A 17,147-nucleotide genomic window follows, 5' to 3' on the forward strand; every position below is an offset into this window, starting at 1 on the left:
ACTATGCTCGGGAAGTTTTGCTTCAAGCCGTAGAGGGCTTTCTTCCACCTATATACATGAGATTCCCGATCATGAATCTCAAACTCCTCGGGTTGTTCCAAACCTGTGGAACTGCTACATGAGGGGAATGGTCCCCTTGTAAGATTTTCCTTTGGTACATCTCGGACATGTACCTTTATGCTCTTTTTGAATTCAGGCATCCCTGTCACCATCTGACTCACAGACCTGCGGTGCTATGTGTCAATGGACATGGTCCCAAGTGGACTTCCTGCAACTTGATACAACCCTGAACTCAAAAACATCTTTGAAAATTCTATTTTCAAACACGTACCTTTCCATCAATGAGTGCCACCCTGAAACCTTTGACTTCCATTGCTAAAATGGACACAAGGTTCTACTTGCGATCAGGTACATAAAAGAGATTTTGTAAATGAATTGAGTTACCCTCATTCAATTGAGGGATAACATTCCCTACACCCTTTCCGGGATAGGTGGCATCAGCTCCAAGTATAATCCCATGATTGTTTCCATCTCTACCAAATTAGAGAGTGCACCCATCTATCTGATGAAGTGCCTTGAAGCACTACAATCAATAAGCCAGATTCCCAAAGAATCTGAAGGAGAGGGCCAATACAAGATAACGCTTCTTTATCTTATCAAAAACAACATTTGATTCTTCATACCTGGGGTTCCTTGCTTTCTTTGAAGAGTCGACCATTTCCTTGATGACCTGCATTACCTGTCATTCCTTTGATCATTGAAGATGTCCCTGGAATGATTGTTATCTTCATCAAGAGATGTGTCTCTGCCATTCGGACACTCCTTCGCATAATGGTCGAACTTATTACAACCAAGGCATCCACCTTTCCTTCCACCCTTAGATCCGAACTTCCCAATGAAGTGATCTTTAGGTAGGCCATCAGAAACTTCCACTGCGCCATTCTGATAATATTCTCTGCTTCGACTTCACCCTTGGTGAATTTGATGAGGGATGAGGAATCCACTAATTCTTTTGTCCTTTCCCAACTGTCTTCAGTGATTGCTCTTTCACTCTTGCTTGGGCATTGTCTTCACCTCAGCTCTAATACCATGTTAATTTTAGGTATGTTCTATGCTTAGAACAATTTATTTCAATTTTCACAGTTAGCTCAAGATCTTTTCCAGATTAGCAATCACATCAGCATTAAAGTAAACTGCAGATAGAACATAAACATAAATCGCAGAAGACAAGCCAAGACAAGAGGACACAAGATATGGCGCTAGCCAGAGACAAACCCCAATGTGGGGAAACCCTTGATAAATTCTTCCTCTATGTTCTTCAATAGTTCAGCAGAGAGAGAGATAGTACATATACATCAGAAGTCAACACTTTGACTTGACAAGATAAGAGCAGAGATCTTCACCATGAAGATGACATAATGAGGTGGCAAATCTAATGACAAGGACTACAAATCTAAACTTAGGTGACAGCATATTTCTTTAAGGTGATCTCATAACCATACTACATCCAACCATGCTGCATCCACTCATGTTGCATCTTCCAGAATGTTGTCCTTTTCCCTCAGTACTAACTGTCACTGCCATATGAGCTGGTGCATCAAACTTCAGTTCTCATCCTTGATACAGTCATGATCCAAGTTGAGGTTTCAATACTGCCATACTTGCAAGACTAATTGTGCAACCCTTAACACATCTATGCTGCTAGCTATGGCCTGCGGCCTAGCCCAGCAACAAGTAAGGTCTACACACAGTACCCAGTTATCTTTATCCTTGAACAGCAATGTATTTCAATCTTCTCCTGAGAGATCTTCTTAGACAGACTTGATTGACCTTCTTTTTGAGGTTGCGCTAGACACAATCACTTGATGCATAACGTGGTGACTGGTTAGGGTATTTCTTCATTGTAGTTCTGCCCCTCAAGAACAATGTCAACATGCTCAGAACAGATCTCAAATGGGTCACGCTGTCACCTACAACAATGTGGCATAAGGACATATCCTCTAAGTTGTGATATAATTACTTTTAGTTGTCTTTCCTTACAGCGTCTTAAGGTACCCTCAATTGCTATGTATAGAAGCCTCCCCTTTGCTGCGTGTGAGTGCCTTTTCTCGCTGCATATAAACCTCTTGGATTGTGACCAGACAGCGTATAGATTAGGTGACTTTCAGACCTGTGGCAAGGGCTCTTTTAGAGCTTCCTTAGACAGCGGATGGAAGGTCCCATATATATCTCCTTGCTGCATAAACAGGTCTCCTCTAGGACTATGTATAGATCCTCTTTCTGACTGCGGATAAAGAGTCTCTTTCTTGCTGCGTATAGGGTCAATAGACAGCGGCTTCAAGCCTTCATTTAGGGCCTATATTAGCCCTCTTCTCATCTGCGGATTGAGCCTCTTGAGACAGCGTATAGAGGCTTATTTATGCTGCTTATAAATTCATATCTTCATAAATACTTATCGGAATCGAATGATCTTTAGATCAATCCTACACCTCTCGATGAGAGGGATCCAAGAAAAATATCAGCGGCCATAAATAAGATGACCCACATGGAGTTTGGCCCTAGTTGCCAAATTTAACAAAATCAAACTGACTGATCAATTTGGTGTACCTCCAACTGACCCTCAAGCCTCCTCTTATACTTTTCCTATTAAGTCTTTAACAACAGAGTTTAAGTCCCTAATCAACAGCTAAGATTAGATTTGGCTTGATCTATGTCATTTAGAACATTCTCACCCAGTTTTATATTAATACCCATTAATATTTTAATTTTCCTAAGTTTAGACTTAAGAACTCCATTAAAAATATTAATTATTTTAATATCTCTCCAACCGGGTGGAATTTCCCCGAACGATTTCTGGGTCTTGGAGATCTTATGTGCCTTGGCCTCTACACCAATTTTCATGGCTAGACCACATCCGATGCTACCACAAATCAACAGAAAGTGCCCAGTAGGTTTCTATGGGACATGAGTTTCATCCAAAAAAGAAAAAAATATTGTAATTTCTGCAATTATAGGGACATAGAGAACAACCATTGAACGTTGGATTTTTTAATTCAGGTTTCTCCAAGGTAATCTCTATTGTCCATAGTGTTTATTTGGATGTGTTGCTTGAGTTGTTGACAGACCAAAGACACTCACCATCACAGGTAATTTGCTTTGGTGGTAATTAATTCCTGCACTCAATTTAATACTTATGCGAACCTCCATTACACCATCATCGATTTGCTTGAATTGTTGGTCTAATGTACTTAATTGTGTTCTAATTAAACCATATGTTAACAGCCAACAAGTCGCTATGGTCTGTTTAAACCACATGTAATCACACCTCATTGCATTACACTCTCTACAATGAGGGGTCTGGGTGACTACCCGTCGTCATCCCCTTGAGTTGTTCCAAACAATATACATCAAAACAATTACAATCAATAAATTCTCCATGTTGTGTGCATTGATATCTACCTACAGCCACACACATACAAACATATGAATGGTTATAGTTTTAACCATGACAAGAAGATTTGCTATGCTTCTTGCTTATGGCTGGAATGTATAATGAATAGCTAGATATGTTGTTAATTCAATATCGAGTTTGAACATTTAGATATACAATGTGTGTTATTTAACTAGCTTAACAGAATTGGAGTGCACTTGTTTGCCTGGGTTACTAGATCCACGAGGTTTTGATGCTGGATCCGTGTATCTGCATTTCAAATACAGATCCACCTAGATCCGCGTAGGATCCTCCATGTAAATAGATCCTTCAAACCTGAAAATGGATCCCATACTACTGTAAGGCTCCTATGCCAGCTAGACCTCACATGTCAGATCCCAAGCAAATAACATTAGAGTTTTTGGTTTTTTTTTATTTTTTAAAGGATATTTGTCACCTGTTTGAAACCCTATAAAGCAAATATTCTATTTAGATTTTTAGTTAATTTACTTATTAATAATTTGTAGGTTGTGTAGTTGTATAAGTAAGTTATTAATTACCTATAGCATTTATAGCACATGATAATGCTAGCTAGAAAGGTCTAACTGTTAATTTTAGGCAAAAATGGTATGTTCTATGCTTTAGAGCAATTTTACTTTAATTTCTTTATGAGCCCAATATCAATTTCAATTTAGCAATCACATAAACATGTAAGTAAAATGATGATAGAACATAAACATAAATAGTAGAAGACAAGCCAAGACAAGAGGACACAAGATGTGGCACCATCCTGGGACAAACCCCAATGTGGGGAAACCCTTGATCAAATCTTCTTTTAGTCTTCAATAGTTCAGCAGAGAGAGATAGTACAATTTACTAATTTTGATCATTTATAACAGCGGCAAAAGTGTTGAAATTTCAAAGTCTAACTCGTTAGAAATTTTCCTGCACTATCTCATTTATTTCACCTACTTGTTTAATTACTGAACAAGTTATTTAACCATATAAACACTGAAATAAACACAATGTAGTCTCAACCATCTACAGATCAACAACTGAAAGAAATAGACAAACACACAAGGGACACCGTAGCATCACCCTGTTCATCCACCACTAAGCATCACCCTGAACATCTGGCAACGGTACCTGTGCTAATGTTTGGCCTTCTTGCCCAACACATCCTTTGCACTGCTGCATCCTGTACTACTGCCCATGGATCTACCACTGCCACTGCTACATTTGTACGACAGGTCCTCTACATCCGTGTTGTTGTTGGTCCTTCCTCCCAACACTGCATCTGCACTACAGCCCTCTCTCATCACGTTGCATTGTGTTGCCCATAGCACTACCACTGCTACTGTTGCACTACAACTCAGTTACTGAGACGATGGTAACTGATCTATCCAACTACTAACATCCTTGTCAAGCTAGAAACCCTCCTGATGTTGAAGCTCTCTCTGCCTCTATTATGTGCTCCCTTTACTACCTCTACGTTGTTGCAACAAACTTTGTGCCTCTCGCACCGCTGCAAACACCTTTGTGCCTTCCTACACTGCTGCAACCTCCTTTGTGCCTCTCGCACTGCTGTAACCCTCTCTGCGCTGCCAGGGACTACTGCAATCTAGCACTCTCTGCCGCTCCATCTGCATCCGCTTCTACTGTCACTTCAGGGCTCCCGTAGCCGGATATTATCTAAGAGTTTGGGTACCTCAAGGATCCTGCCCCTCATCCCCTGTAGTCCTCCTAACTATAGCTCGATATCACCCCACCTCTTCTCTAGAGGTACATGAGCACTCATGGCATAATCGTCTACCTCCTTTTCTGCCTTCGCTGGCGCTACCTTGGAGTCAAATGCCTCTTCCTTATTCTTCTTCCTCGAACACTAGGTTGCATAATGGCCCAGTTCCCCACAGTTGAAGCACTGTAGCTTGGAGAGGTCCTTTTTCTTCCTCATCCCCTACTGCCCCGCAGATGCCATAGTGGCATCCTCTTCCTCTTCTTTCATGACGCTGGCTCCTTTGCCACTACTTCCCGCCTTGGTCAATCGTCTGATCTCTTCTTGGCAAAGAGTTGCCCACAATTCTTCCCAATATGGAAGATTCACTCTACCAAAATGCTTTGGACGAATGTCTCCAACTCCTCGGAAACTGCGTTCAGGACGGTCCTCACCATTAACTTCGAATCCGGCGTGGCCCCTATGGAAGTCAGTTGGTCCTGAATCTCCTACAACCTACTGAGCAAGTGATCTATCTACTCCCCCTTCTGCATCTGATACGACCGAAGGTGATTCTCCAGTAGCATCTTCCTCTACACGGAAGTGCCCTAATACAATGTCGTCAAGGTGTCCCACATTTCCTTTGACGTATTCTTCTCGACAATATATGTTGAACTACATGATCCTTGACCCCATCAAGGATTATGCACTTTGCCTTGCCCATCGCATCCTCGTATTTTTCGTTATCAGCTGGGTCGACTGGGATAGCCACGGTTCTCAAGGCGAAGGCCTTGATGCGATGTCTATCTAGAACGGACAGGATCCTAGCCTTCCAGATGACAAAGTTGGATGCCCCATCCAGCCTATCTTGATCCCTCAGTCCATTCATGGCCATCTTTGCTCTTACTTTCTACTCCTCTGAGTCTCTACTTCCCTCCTAGAAGTTCTCTCTTTGACTCCCTCTGAGTCTCTACTTCCCTCCTGGAAGTTCTCTCTTCAACTCCCTTTGAGTGTCTACTTCCCTCCTGGAAGTTCTCTTCTAGACTCCCTCTGAGTCTCGATTTCCCTCTTGGAAATCCTTCTACCAACAGTCGAATCGCACCTCTCCAATCTCCTTTTTTCCTGCAATACTAAACTGGATTTCTTGGCTAGAAATCCGCCTCGGTAGCGACTCCCTTCTACCTTGGTTTTGTCCTGTTAGGTATTGTTTTGCCTCAACAGCAACAACACCCCGCCAACTTCACACTCCACAATCTGCCCACAGCGTCCTATGCCCCAGCAACTGAAGAACTAAGCCTCTAGGCTCTGCACAATCCCGGCAGTGGCTGAATCACTCCACTAGCCAACTGCATCACTCCTACTTGGATGAGCAGGATGACATGGCTCTTCGTGAGCCTCTTCTACCTCTCACTGCTTCTACATTGGCCCCTTCTCTGGCTTGAACTGATGACGCAGGCCCTCTACGTCAACCCTTTTCTGCTGCTCTCTGCTTAGGAACAATTTTTGTCACTCGGGACAGTTGTTTCTGCTGCAAATTCTCTGATTCAGCTAATGCCTTCAGCTCTCCTGTGATCTGCAACACTCTGATACCGTGTTGAAATTTCTAAGTCTAACCCATTAGAAATTTTCCTGCACTATCTGGTTTATTTTGCCTACTTGTTTAATTACTGAACAAGTTATTTAACCATATAAATACTAAAATAAACATAATGCAGTCTCAACCATCTATAGATCAATAGCTGAAAGAAATAGACAAACACACAAGGGACACCATTATTTTTGGACAATCATCCCCCGAAAAACCCAACTTGGGAAAATCAGTGCAGCAGTTCTGAGGGTTTTATTATTAAGCAGATTTTTTTAGTACAACTAGGTGCCAAACTGGTTCACCCGACAGAGATCTCTATCTGGCAGTAATACCTCTCTTCGGAAGCAGATATTCTAAAAGTTTGCTCCACGAAACCCTCTCCAGCACCTCTCTGAGGCTCAGCGTCATCCCTCCTAGTCTCTGCGTCAGCCTGAAACCCTCTGTGCCAGCCCTCTGAGGCTCTGCGCAGCCTCTCTGGCCCTCTGCATCACTTCTACAGCCCCTATGTCACTCACACAAGCCCTCTGGCCCTCTGCACAGTCACTGCTGGCCTCTGCGTGGCTTCCTCTAGCTCTGCGTCTTCCTCTCTGCCTCTGCGCTAGTCTTCCGACACTATCTTTACCTCTCTGCGATGCACTCACTACCCCTCGTTGCAACTGATCACTGGTTCGATTTCTCTTAGCAAACCCTGATCTAGAAAATCGAACTGACTGATCACTCTGGTGTGTCTGCAACTGACCCTCAAGCCTCCTCTTATACTTTTTTTGTTGAGTCTTCAACGGTCGAGATTACATCTCTAATCAACGACTAAGATTAGATTTGGCTTGATCCATGTCATTTAGAACCTTCTAACCCAGCTTTATATTAATACCCATTAATATTTTTATTTTCCTAAGTTTAGACATAGGAACCCATTAAAAATATTAATTATTTTAATATCTCCTTCACCAGGTAGAATTTCCCTAAACCATTTCTGGGTCTTGGAGATCTCATGTGCTTTAGCCTCCACCAATTTTCATGGCTATAGCACATCCGATGCTACCCCAAATCAACAAAAAGAGCCCTAACCAAAAAAGTCAATGCTGGTCAACAGGGCAGATTTCTTCCTCAATTCAGCTCAATCAAACCCGATCAACTTCGGCCTTCAACAGCAAGCCTAATCAGCCCAAAACAGTCTGAAAAAGTCTAGTCAAAACGGGTCAAAAAAGGTCAACCCTACAGCGAGCCCTAGTACAGTCAACGTTGGTCAAATAGGATGTAAGATTGCCTAAGTTCTTGTGCCCAAATCTGTGGCCTGCTAGGACAAAATTCCTCCACCAAAAATCGCACTAAAACAGGTCAAGACTTGGTTAATGCAGCCCAAAAACAACGTCTGGAATTTTCGGTCAAACCTGGTCAACGCTGAAACAGAAAACCACTGTCCTTTCCTTCGCACGTGTGGAGAGAGAGGTACCCCAGAAATCCGTACCCAATCAGATGAGGAGAGAGAGATGTGTGAAGATAAGTGATGTCCAAATGAGGATGAGGCATCATGAATTTATAGGCAAGCGTTGAGGATGAATAGACATGACTGTTGGGCTTCTAAGCCTACATGAGTTTGTTGGCCAACCTTGACGATTTGTCAATAATATAAATAAATTCATATCTTCATTTGTACATGTCAGAATCGGATGATCTTTAAATCAATCCTATACCTCTCAAAGAGAGGAATCCAAGAAAAATATCAGTTGTCATAAATAAGATGACCCATGCAGAGTTTGGCCCTAGTTGCCAATTTAACACTCCCTCTCAACTAGGGAGAACTCCACTTGCTAATCCATCTGCCAATCTGTACTATCTCTGCCATCCATGCACTGCTCTACTTTGCTGAACTATGAAGAAGTGATCGAGAATGTATCATACCATTCTCTACTGACCTAAATTCAGTCCCAATCAAAAGAGAGTGCCTCATACCACTCTTACTGACTTGAAGTCAGTTCCAACCAAAAGAGGGTGTCTCATACCACTCTTACTAACCCGAAGTCAGTTCCAATCAAAAGAGAGTGTCTCATGCCACTCTTACTGACCCAAAGTCAGTTCCCATTGATCCCAAATCAATATCGGACATCCTAGCATAGGAAGTACGGTAGTACACGATGCGTCCATCGGTAGTAATATGGTCCATATCCTCAGTTTCCTACTCATTGGCCAGATGAGAGGTACTTCCCATGAGTCCCAGACTGCATGGGCAGGATGTCTTGGCAAGAGAAGGATGAACCACTCGTCCTGCTCACCTGTCACCAAGGATTATCACAGGGGAAGGATGAACCACTCACCCTGTAAACAGCAAACCACTAGGGAATGGTTGAACCACTCACCCTATGGCTGCTCACTACTCCAAGAAGTACCCCAAGCCCCCCCGAGCTCCCAGAGCTCAATGTCCATCTCATACAGGACCCTCAGTCTCTCCACGACTCCAAGTCGTTCTCAGAAGGCCAAGAATTTGACCTTCCCCAAGGACTTTGTCAGAGTATCAGCGACCTACTCATCCCAATATGATGAAGCCTTATTACTCCTTGTTGTACCATATCCCAGATAAAGTGGTACCTAATATCTATATGCTTGGAGCGATCATGAAACACGAGAATCTCTTATACTCGGATCCCACTCTAGTGGTCACAAAGGATCACGGTGGTATCCAGCACATGTCCAAATAGCTCACTGAAGAGCTTCCTCAACCAAACAGTTCAAAGGAGGCCATACTAGCAGCTATGTATTTGGACTCGGCGGTGCTCAAGGCAACCGATTTTTGCTTCCTGCTCATCCAGGATATCGAAGCAGAACCCAAAGAAAAACAGCATCCAGAAGTGTTCTTGCAATCCACCACACTACTAGTCCAATTAGCATCAGAATAAACATGTAGCCTCACATTGCATCTCGAGGCAGCAATCCAATGTGTATGATGAGGCTCAACAATGTATTGGCTCAATGTGTTAACTGCAAAACATATGTCTGGACGGGAGTTCACCAAGAACATCAGTGCTCCTATGAATTGACGATACTCAGAAGCATTTCCCAATTCAGGTCTAGCAGCACTATCACATAACTTCTTAAAGTTAAATTCCATCGGAGTAGTCACAGGCTTGCAGTGCACCATTCAAAATCTTTCCAATATCTTCACAACATATTTTCCTTGAGAGAGGGAAATTTCACCTGGCTTTTGCCAGACCTCTAATCCTAGAAAATAGTGCATCGGTCCTAGGTCCTTCATCTCAAATTCAGAAGCCAACTCCCTCTTACATTTATGAATGAGAGGGTTTGCACCTGTTAGAAAGAGATCGTCCACATAAAGTACCAGAATGAGAGGTTTATCATTTTCAACCTTAAAGCAAAGATTCGGATCGGCTTCACTTCTAGTGAATCCCAGCTTCATCAAATAGCTATCGATCCTCTCATACTAAGCCCGAGGTGCTTGCTTCAATCCATAGAGAGCTTTCTTCAACCTGCATTGAACTTCAAACCCCTCAGGTTGTTCCAAATAGACTTCCTCTTTGATTTAACCATGCAAGAAGGCGGTCTTGACATCCATCTGATGTAGGTTCCATCCTTGCGAGATAGCAAGGGCTATGATCGAGCATATGGTGGTGTAACGGACAACAGGTGCAAATATCTCATCGTAATCTACACTTTCCTTTTGAGAGAAGCCTCAAGCAACAAAGCGAGCATTGAACTATACTTGTTGCTTCACGGCTTCTTCGAATGATGAAGGCTCATTTTGAATGATAGTGCTCATGGCGGTCAAATATCCTTGGTACTTATTCGGCTTCTTGCTTTCACGGAAAGTCCCCCTTGGTGCAATGTGCCTCTCAGCATCTTCGAGAGTCTCCCTAAGCCATGAGGGTCTCCTCTTGGAGGAGGAAGGCTCATGAGGGAGTGGATCAATAGGATCCATAGGTTCATCAACATCAAGCATCGTTTCGTCCTCTTTTTCACCCTGATTTCCTGTGTCAGCTTCTTTGTCCTTCCTTAGGATGGGAAGGTTGTTGATCTTCCTGAGGTTCATATCTTCATCGAAGGTGACATCATGACTTATCTCAACTTCCTTTTGACCAGCCACATAAATTCTATATTCCTTAGAATTTTCACTATAGCCCACAAAGATTCATTTCTTCCAAGATGCACCCAATTTGCTTCTTTTCTCTTTCAGCACATAAAAATATACGAGGCTTCCAAAAATTCTAAAACGAGAGACATCGGGTTTCTTACCAGTGAACATTTCTTCGGGAGCCTTGGAGTCCAATGCTTGATGAGGGCATCAGTTTTGAACACACACGACGTATTTGCAGCTTTAGCCTATAGAAACTTTAGAAGGCCTTGATCATGAAGCATGGCACGGACAGCTTCTACAATAGAGCGATTCTTCCTTTCAACCACACCATTCTACTCAGGAGTGTATGGTGTTGTAGTCTCCCTCTTAATGCCAGCCTCTCTGCAATAAACTTGGAATTCATTGGATTCATACTTGGTCCCATTATCAGTCCTCAATATCTTGATTTTCTTCTTGAATTCGTTTTCGATCAAGGCTTTGAAATGTCAAAACTAGGTGAACACTTCATCCTTCTTCTTCAAGAAGTAGATCCAAGTCTTGCGAGAATAAAAGGTGAGATAATATAAGTATCCTCCCAAGGATTTTATGGGCATCATACCAGATATGTCGAAGTGGATCAATTGCAGTATGTATGTGATCTTGTTATTACTTGAGGGGAATGATCCCCTTGTAAGTTTTCCTTCGACACATCTCAAACATACACCTTCATGTTCTACTTTGAATTCGGGCATACTTGTCACCATTTGTCTCACATCGGGTAGGGCCTTATAATGAAGATGGGCGAACCTCCAATGCCATAGTTCAGATTGTAGAGATGTGTCGCAAGACATGGCTCCCAATGGACTTCCTCCAACTTGATACAAAGTGTCAACCCTAAACCCAGGAGTAAAAGCATCCTTGAAATTTCTTTTCCAAACGCGTACCTTTCCATCGATAAAAACCACCTTGAATCCTTCATCTTCCATTGCTGAAATGGACACTAGATTCTTCTTGAGATTGGGTACATATAGTACTTCTTGCAAATGAATAGTATTACCTTGATTCAATGGAAGGGTAACATTTCCTACTCCCTTCACGAGATAGGTGGCATCGTCTCCAAGGATGATCTCCAAGATTCTCTTTTTCTATCAGATTAGAGACGGCTTCCTTGTATCCGGTGAAGTGCCTTGAGGCACCACTATCAATCAGCCAATTTCCCAAAGTGTCCAAAGGAGAGGCAATAGAGAGGGTCGATATAAGATGGTACTCTTTTTGCTTATTGTTAACAACATTGGATTCATCATACCTAGAGTTCCTTGATTTCTTGGAGGGTCGACCATTTCCTTGATGTCCCGCATTCCTTTTTCCTTTGCCATTGGACTTGCCATTCCTTTGATCGTTGTTGTTGAAGTTTCCCCTGGAATTGTTATGATAGTCATCATCTTGAGGTGTATCCCTTCTATTAGGACACTCCCTTGCATAGTAGTCAAACTTATTTCAAACAAAGCATCTTCCCTTTCCTTCCATTTTTGAATCTCGGCCTTCCTTGACTTTGCTTCTTTGAACCTGCATTGTTCTTCGTCTTGGCATGAGCGGAGAATGCAGTGGGGTTGCTTCTATTAGAAGGCATTTCTTGCTCCACCATTCTTGTTTCTTCTTGAATGCATTTTGACATCAATTCTTCAAACCCTAGAATTCGATCATTGTTGAATATAGTAGTTCTAAATACATACCACTCAAGTGGGAGTCCTCCAAGGGTGGTGAGAGTAAGTTCTCTGTCAGGAATGACTTCTCCAATCGAGAGTAAATCATTCTTGATCTTAGTAATCCTCAAGAAATAGGATTGAATGTCCTCGTCCTTGCCCTTCTTAATATCCTTCAACTTATTCTTAAGAAAGAGAATTTGATTAGCATTACTAACCTTGAACATGCTGACTAACCTGTTGTATATCTCCTTGGAGGTCTTCAATTCGGAGATATAGACCACCAGATGCATGTCAATGGAATCTCTGATAATCTTCTTCGCTTTGACTTCAACCTTATTGTACTTGGTCTTCGCAGCAGCTGGTGCATTTGAAGGAGGCTCGGCGATTTTACCCTTCACATAATCCATCACTTCCTTCTCTTCCAAGGTCAAATCAAGAGACATCTTCCATCCATAATAGTCAGATTTATCATGGAGCTTGTCTTCAGCCGGGAAATAGGATGAGGAACCCATTGAGTCTTTTGTCCTTGTCCAACTATCTTTGGTGATTGCTCTTTCACTCTTGCTTGGGCTTTGTCTTCACCTTAGCTCTAATACTATGTTAATTTTAGGCAACAATGGTATGTTCTATGCTTTAAAGCAATTTTACTTTAATTTTTTTATGAGTCCAATATCAATTTCAGTTTAGCAATCACATAAACATGTAAGTAAAACGCTGACAGAACATAAACATAAACAGTAGAAGACAAGCCAAGACAAGAGGGCACAAGATGTGGCACCAGCCAGGGACAAACCCCAATGTGGGGAAACCCTTAATCAAATCTTCTTTTAGTCTTCAATAGTTCAGCAGAGAGAGATAGTACAATTTACAAATTCTGATAATGTATAACAGCAGCAAAAAAGCCCTAGCTAGAAAAGTCAATGCTGGTCAACAGGGCAGATTTCTTCCTCAATTCAGCTCGGTCAAATCCAGTCCACTTCAGCCTCCAACAGCAAGCCTAGTCAGCCCAAAACAGTCCGAAAAAGTCCAGTCAAAACTGGTCAACAAAAGTCAACCCTGCAGCCAGCCCTAGCACAGTCAACACTGGTCAAATAGGAAGCCAGATTGCCTCGGTTCTTGTGCCCAGATCTGCGGCCTGCTAGGACAGAATTCCTCCACCAAAAATCGCACTAAAACAAGTCACACTTGGTCAATGCAGCCCAAAAACAGCTTCTGAAATTTTAGGTCAAACCTGGTCAATGCTAAAACAAAAAATAACTGTCCTTTCCTTCGCACTTATAGAGAGAGAGGCTGCCCAAAATCCATACCCAATCAGATGAGGGGAGAGAGATGTGTGAAGATGAGTGATGTCCAAAGGAGGATGAGGCATCATGAATTTAAGGCAAGCGTTGAGGATGAATAGACGTGACTGTTGGGCTTCTGAGCCTACATGAGTTTGCTGGCCGACCTTGACAATTTGTCCATAATATAAATAAATTCATATATTTATTTGTACATGTCAAAATTGGATGATCTTTAGATCAATCCTATACCTCTCGGAGAGAGGAATCCAAGAAAAATATCAGCTGTCATAAACAAGATGACCCATGTGGAGTTTGGCCCTAGTTGCCAATTTTAACACTAACACACCAAAATTTTAATTTTCCATAATTTAATTAGATCAATCTCATCCAATTCCAAGTGAAGAGTCCTCTTAGAACAGTACGATACATAGACTATAGCACTGTATTCATTTACCATTGTAACTAGATGGAAATTTTTAGATTTTAAGGCAAATTTCAAGGACGATGACAGGTTGATCATGATGTAGAGTTGAAATATTCAAATGATGAGCCTGTAGACCCATTTTTGGACATGTTGAACCTACTCTACATCATCTTATAAATAGAGTGATCATTAATGAGACAATTAATGTAGAGATGAAATATTCAAATGATGAGCCTGTAGACCCATTTTTTGGACATGTTGAACCTACTCTACGTCATCATATAAATAGAGTGATCATTAATGACACAAAATTGATGTAGAGTTGAAATATTCAGATGATGAGCCTGTAGACCCATTCTTGGACATCTTAAACTTATTCTACATGATCATATAAATAGAGTGATCATTGATGAGGTGCACAATTTTGTATCTACAGTTATCCTCTTTTGTATAAAGCATGGTGCATTATAATTTCAGTCTTCATATTTATAAACTATCTAATGATTTCAGTTCCAATGTTATGATTCGTGAATGGTTTTGATTTTTAACTTTGAATGTTTTTTTTTAAATAAATAAAATAAAATATTATTGTATTTTTTGTACGTGGTGTTTCCACAAACCCAGATGCTGCTTTTCAAAAAATTTCCATTTTCTGTTAACTTAGCTTGTTTCCATAGTTGGATTGGTCTTAGCACTACACAGCAAGTAGACAAGTCTTGAAACCAAATATGAACAGTGCCCTTCATGCTTAATAGTGAAGAGGATCCTGAGAAGCTTCATTTCAGTTTGACAGTGTTAAGGGATCCGTGTGGGCAAGACAAATGCTCCATGGGCCTACCATTTACAGATCTTTTGCATGATGTCTTTGTTGCACTCAATGCACATCACTGATCTTTCCGTCTGGTTGCAAACTTGCAATTCACTCCATTATGTAAACGTTGCCTTTCTAATTCCTTTTACTCTCAACTTTAGACAAAGGTTTTAAATATGCCATTGTCTTTACAGATATTTAAAAAATAAACAAATAAATAAATTACGAAAACATTTCAACCATTAAAAAGATGAACATCTAGGTTCTGGCCCATCAAAGAAATTTTGTTCCGGAACATTGAAAACGAGAAAAGTTTCGGGTTTTGATAAATACCCACCATAAGGTCTCAAGCAGGGAACATCGTCTATCATTATTAGTATATGTCGGACATATGCTTCAGTATTTTTCTCAAATTAGAATTTTCCAATATGACTTTTCCCCAAATCAGAATCGTATGAAATCCAAACCTGAATTCATATATGGTAACTATAGGCTCGGCAGCAGGGCCGAGCAGAGTTTGGTTCATTCTCCAAGTCAGGTCTGAAACTTTGGTGGACATTGTACTATTAAAATATACCTAAATTCATAAACAAAGCTTTTCCACTTTAAAATACGTAAAGGATAACCTGTGCAGTCTGCAGCGGATGAAATCAATGATTTTGAAACCAAAATTAGCAGCAACCAGGTCAATAATTCACCCAAAATTAAGACAGATTCCTTGATCTAGTTGTTGAAATCAGTGTTGCCAGAATCGCCAGGTAATTAGGAATCCCAAAAAAAACACCACAACCTTTTTTTGTGTCCTGTATCTAATGGTATCCCTATTCTAACCATTTTATTTGCCAGACTTCTGTCGAATTATGCTCATAACCATCTTAGAATCAACCGGTAGAGACTGGAACCCATAATTAACCCCAAATTTTATCAAATTAGAAAGCGCAGGGATTCATATTATAAAAATTGGTAAGCCATAAAATTCTCTGGAAGTAGTTTGAGAGATACTGCATACTAAATAACATGTGTGCGGCATCAATTTTCACTGTGATGGCGCAGATGGGAACTTACGGGTGATTTCGCATGAGCCAGAGCCCTGGGGAGCTGTCAGGACGAGCGGACGAGATTCGATCCTCGGCGGTTCCTCCGGAGGAATATGACGGTAGAATATAAGCGTCTGGTCAAGTGATCCAGCGGATTGAAGCCAATTGGTTTCTCCGATGCAACCCATCTCTATGTCATTCTCCATATCTGGCTTTGCTTTCGTTGCTATTCTCTGTACTGATCCTGCCTTGCCTACAAATAGTCAGTCAGTTACCCCTGCTGTTTTCCAGGGAATAAACATAAGCTCTTGCCCAATGAATTCAGAGGTGAAAATGAACGAATGGAACGAGTTCAAATATGCATAAAAGTCTCCCCCTCCCCTCGAGCACACTTCCCACCATGCGGGTGGTTAAAGTTCAATTTTGATGGTGCCTCAAAGTCCAAATCGAGCTGTGGGTTCCAGTCCGTGCTAGTAACTCCTCTTAAAGGTCTATAAAGTTATAAAGCTCTGATTTGGTGATACTTTATTTGAGATATTGTTATATGGGAGCAAATGAATTTGTGATTAATAGAGTATTTAAATATTTGTAAATAAAGTGACAGTGCATAAGTTAATGATTAAGAGTATGTGTTTTGGTTATGGGTTTAAATTTAGAATTGGTAGTTTATTATATTTAAATAGATTTTGAAAGTTTAATTACTTTATAGATAAGGGATTTTTGTTTTTCTCATATACTAATTTATTCTCTAATATTATATTATTATTATTTTTAGAGAGAAGAGGAAAGGATGGCAACCGTTCCGAACAGCTGATACAGCTAATCGCAGGTTTTTATCCTCTGTAACTGTCGGCTCCATTACCAGACTCGTTGTCACCCCTCGCTACCTATTGGCTACCCTCCACGCTTTTTGTTGACCTCAGTGTTTCCTGTTACCCCCAAATTTGCTGCAGCATGGAGAAAATGGACATCGAGGAAATTGATTACTCCATTGACCCTAACCTCGATATCCCTATTTTTGGAAGACCTAACCCTACGCCGACTAAAATCGTTCCACGAGAAACGACTGCTCTGTTACGCTCTGTCCC

At 41.3% G+C, this 17,147-nt stretch overlaps 1 protein-coding gene across 1 annotated transcript in view; it reads right to left on the reverse strand.

Annotated features, from left to right (window-relative positions):
- LOC149198658 (uncharacterized) overlaps window positions 1-16,508 on the reverse strand; it is a 64,251-nt gene extending 47,743 nt beyond the window's left edge. The window contains exon 1 of the mRNA XM_089402101.1: window positions 16,088-16,508. Within this exon, the coding sequence (XP_089258227.1) occupies window positions 16,088-16,265 (178 nt within the window). The 5' untranslated portion in view covers window positions 16,266-16,508. The remainder of the gene's footprint in view (window positions 1-16,087) is intronic.
- Window positions 16,509-17,147: the final 639 nt, after the last annotated feature.

The sequence above is a fragment of the Pinus tabuliformis genome, chromosome 2_1 (genome assembly GCF_031772625.1).
Source record: "Pinus tabuliformis cultivar Carrire ecotype Pingquan chromosome 2_1, CPIR1, whole genome shotgun sequence".
Classification (NCBI taxonomy): Eukaryota; Viridiplantae; Streptophyta; class Pinopsida; order Pinales; family Pinaceae; genus Pinus; species Pinus tabuliformis.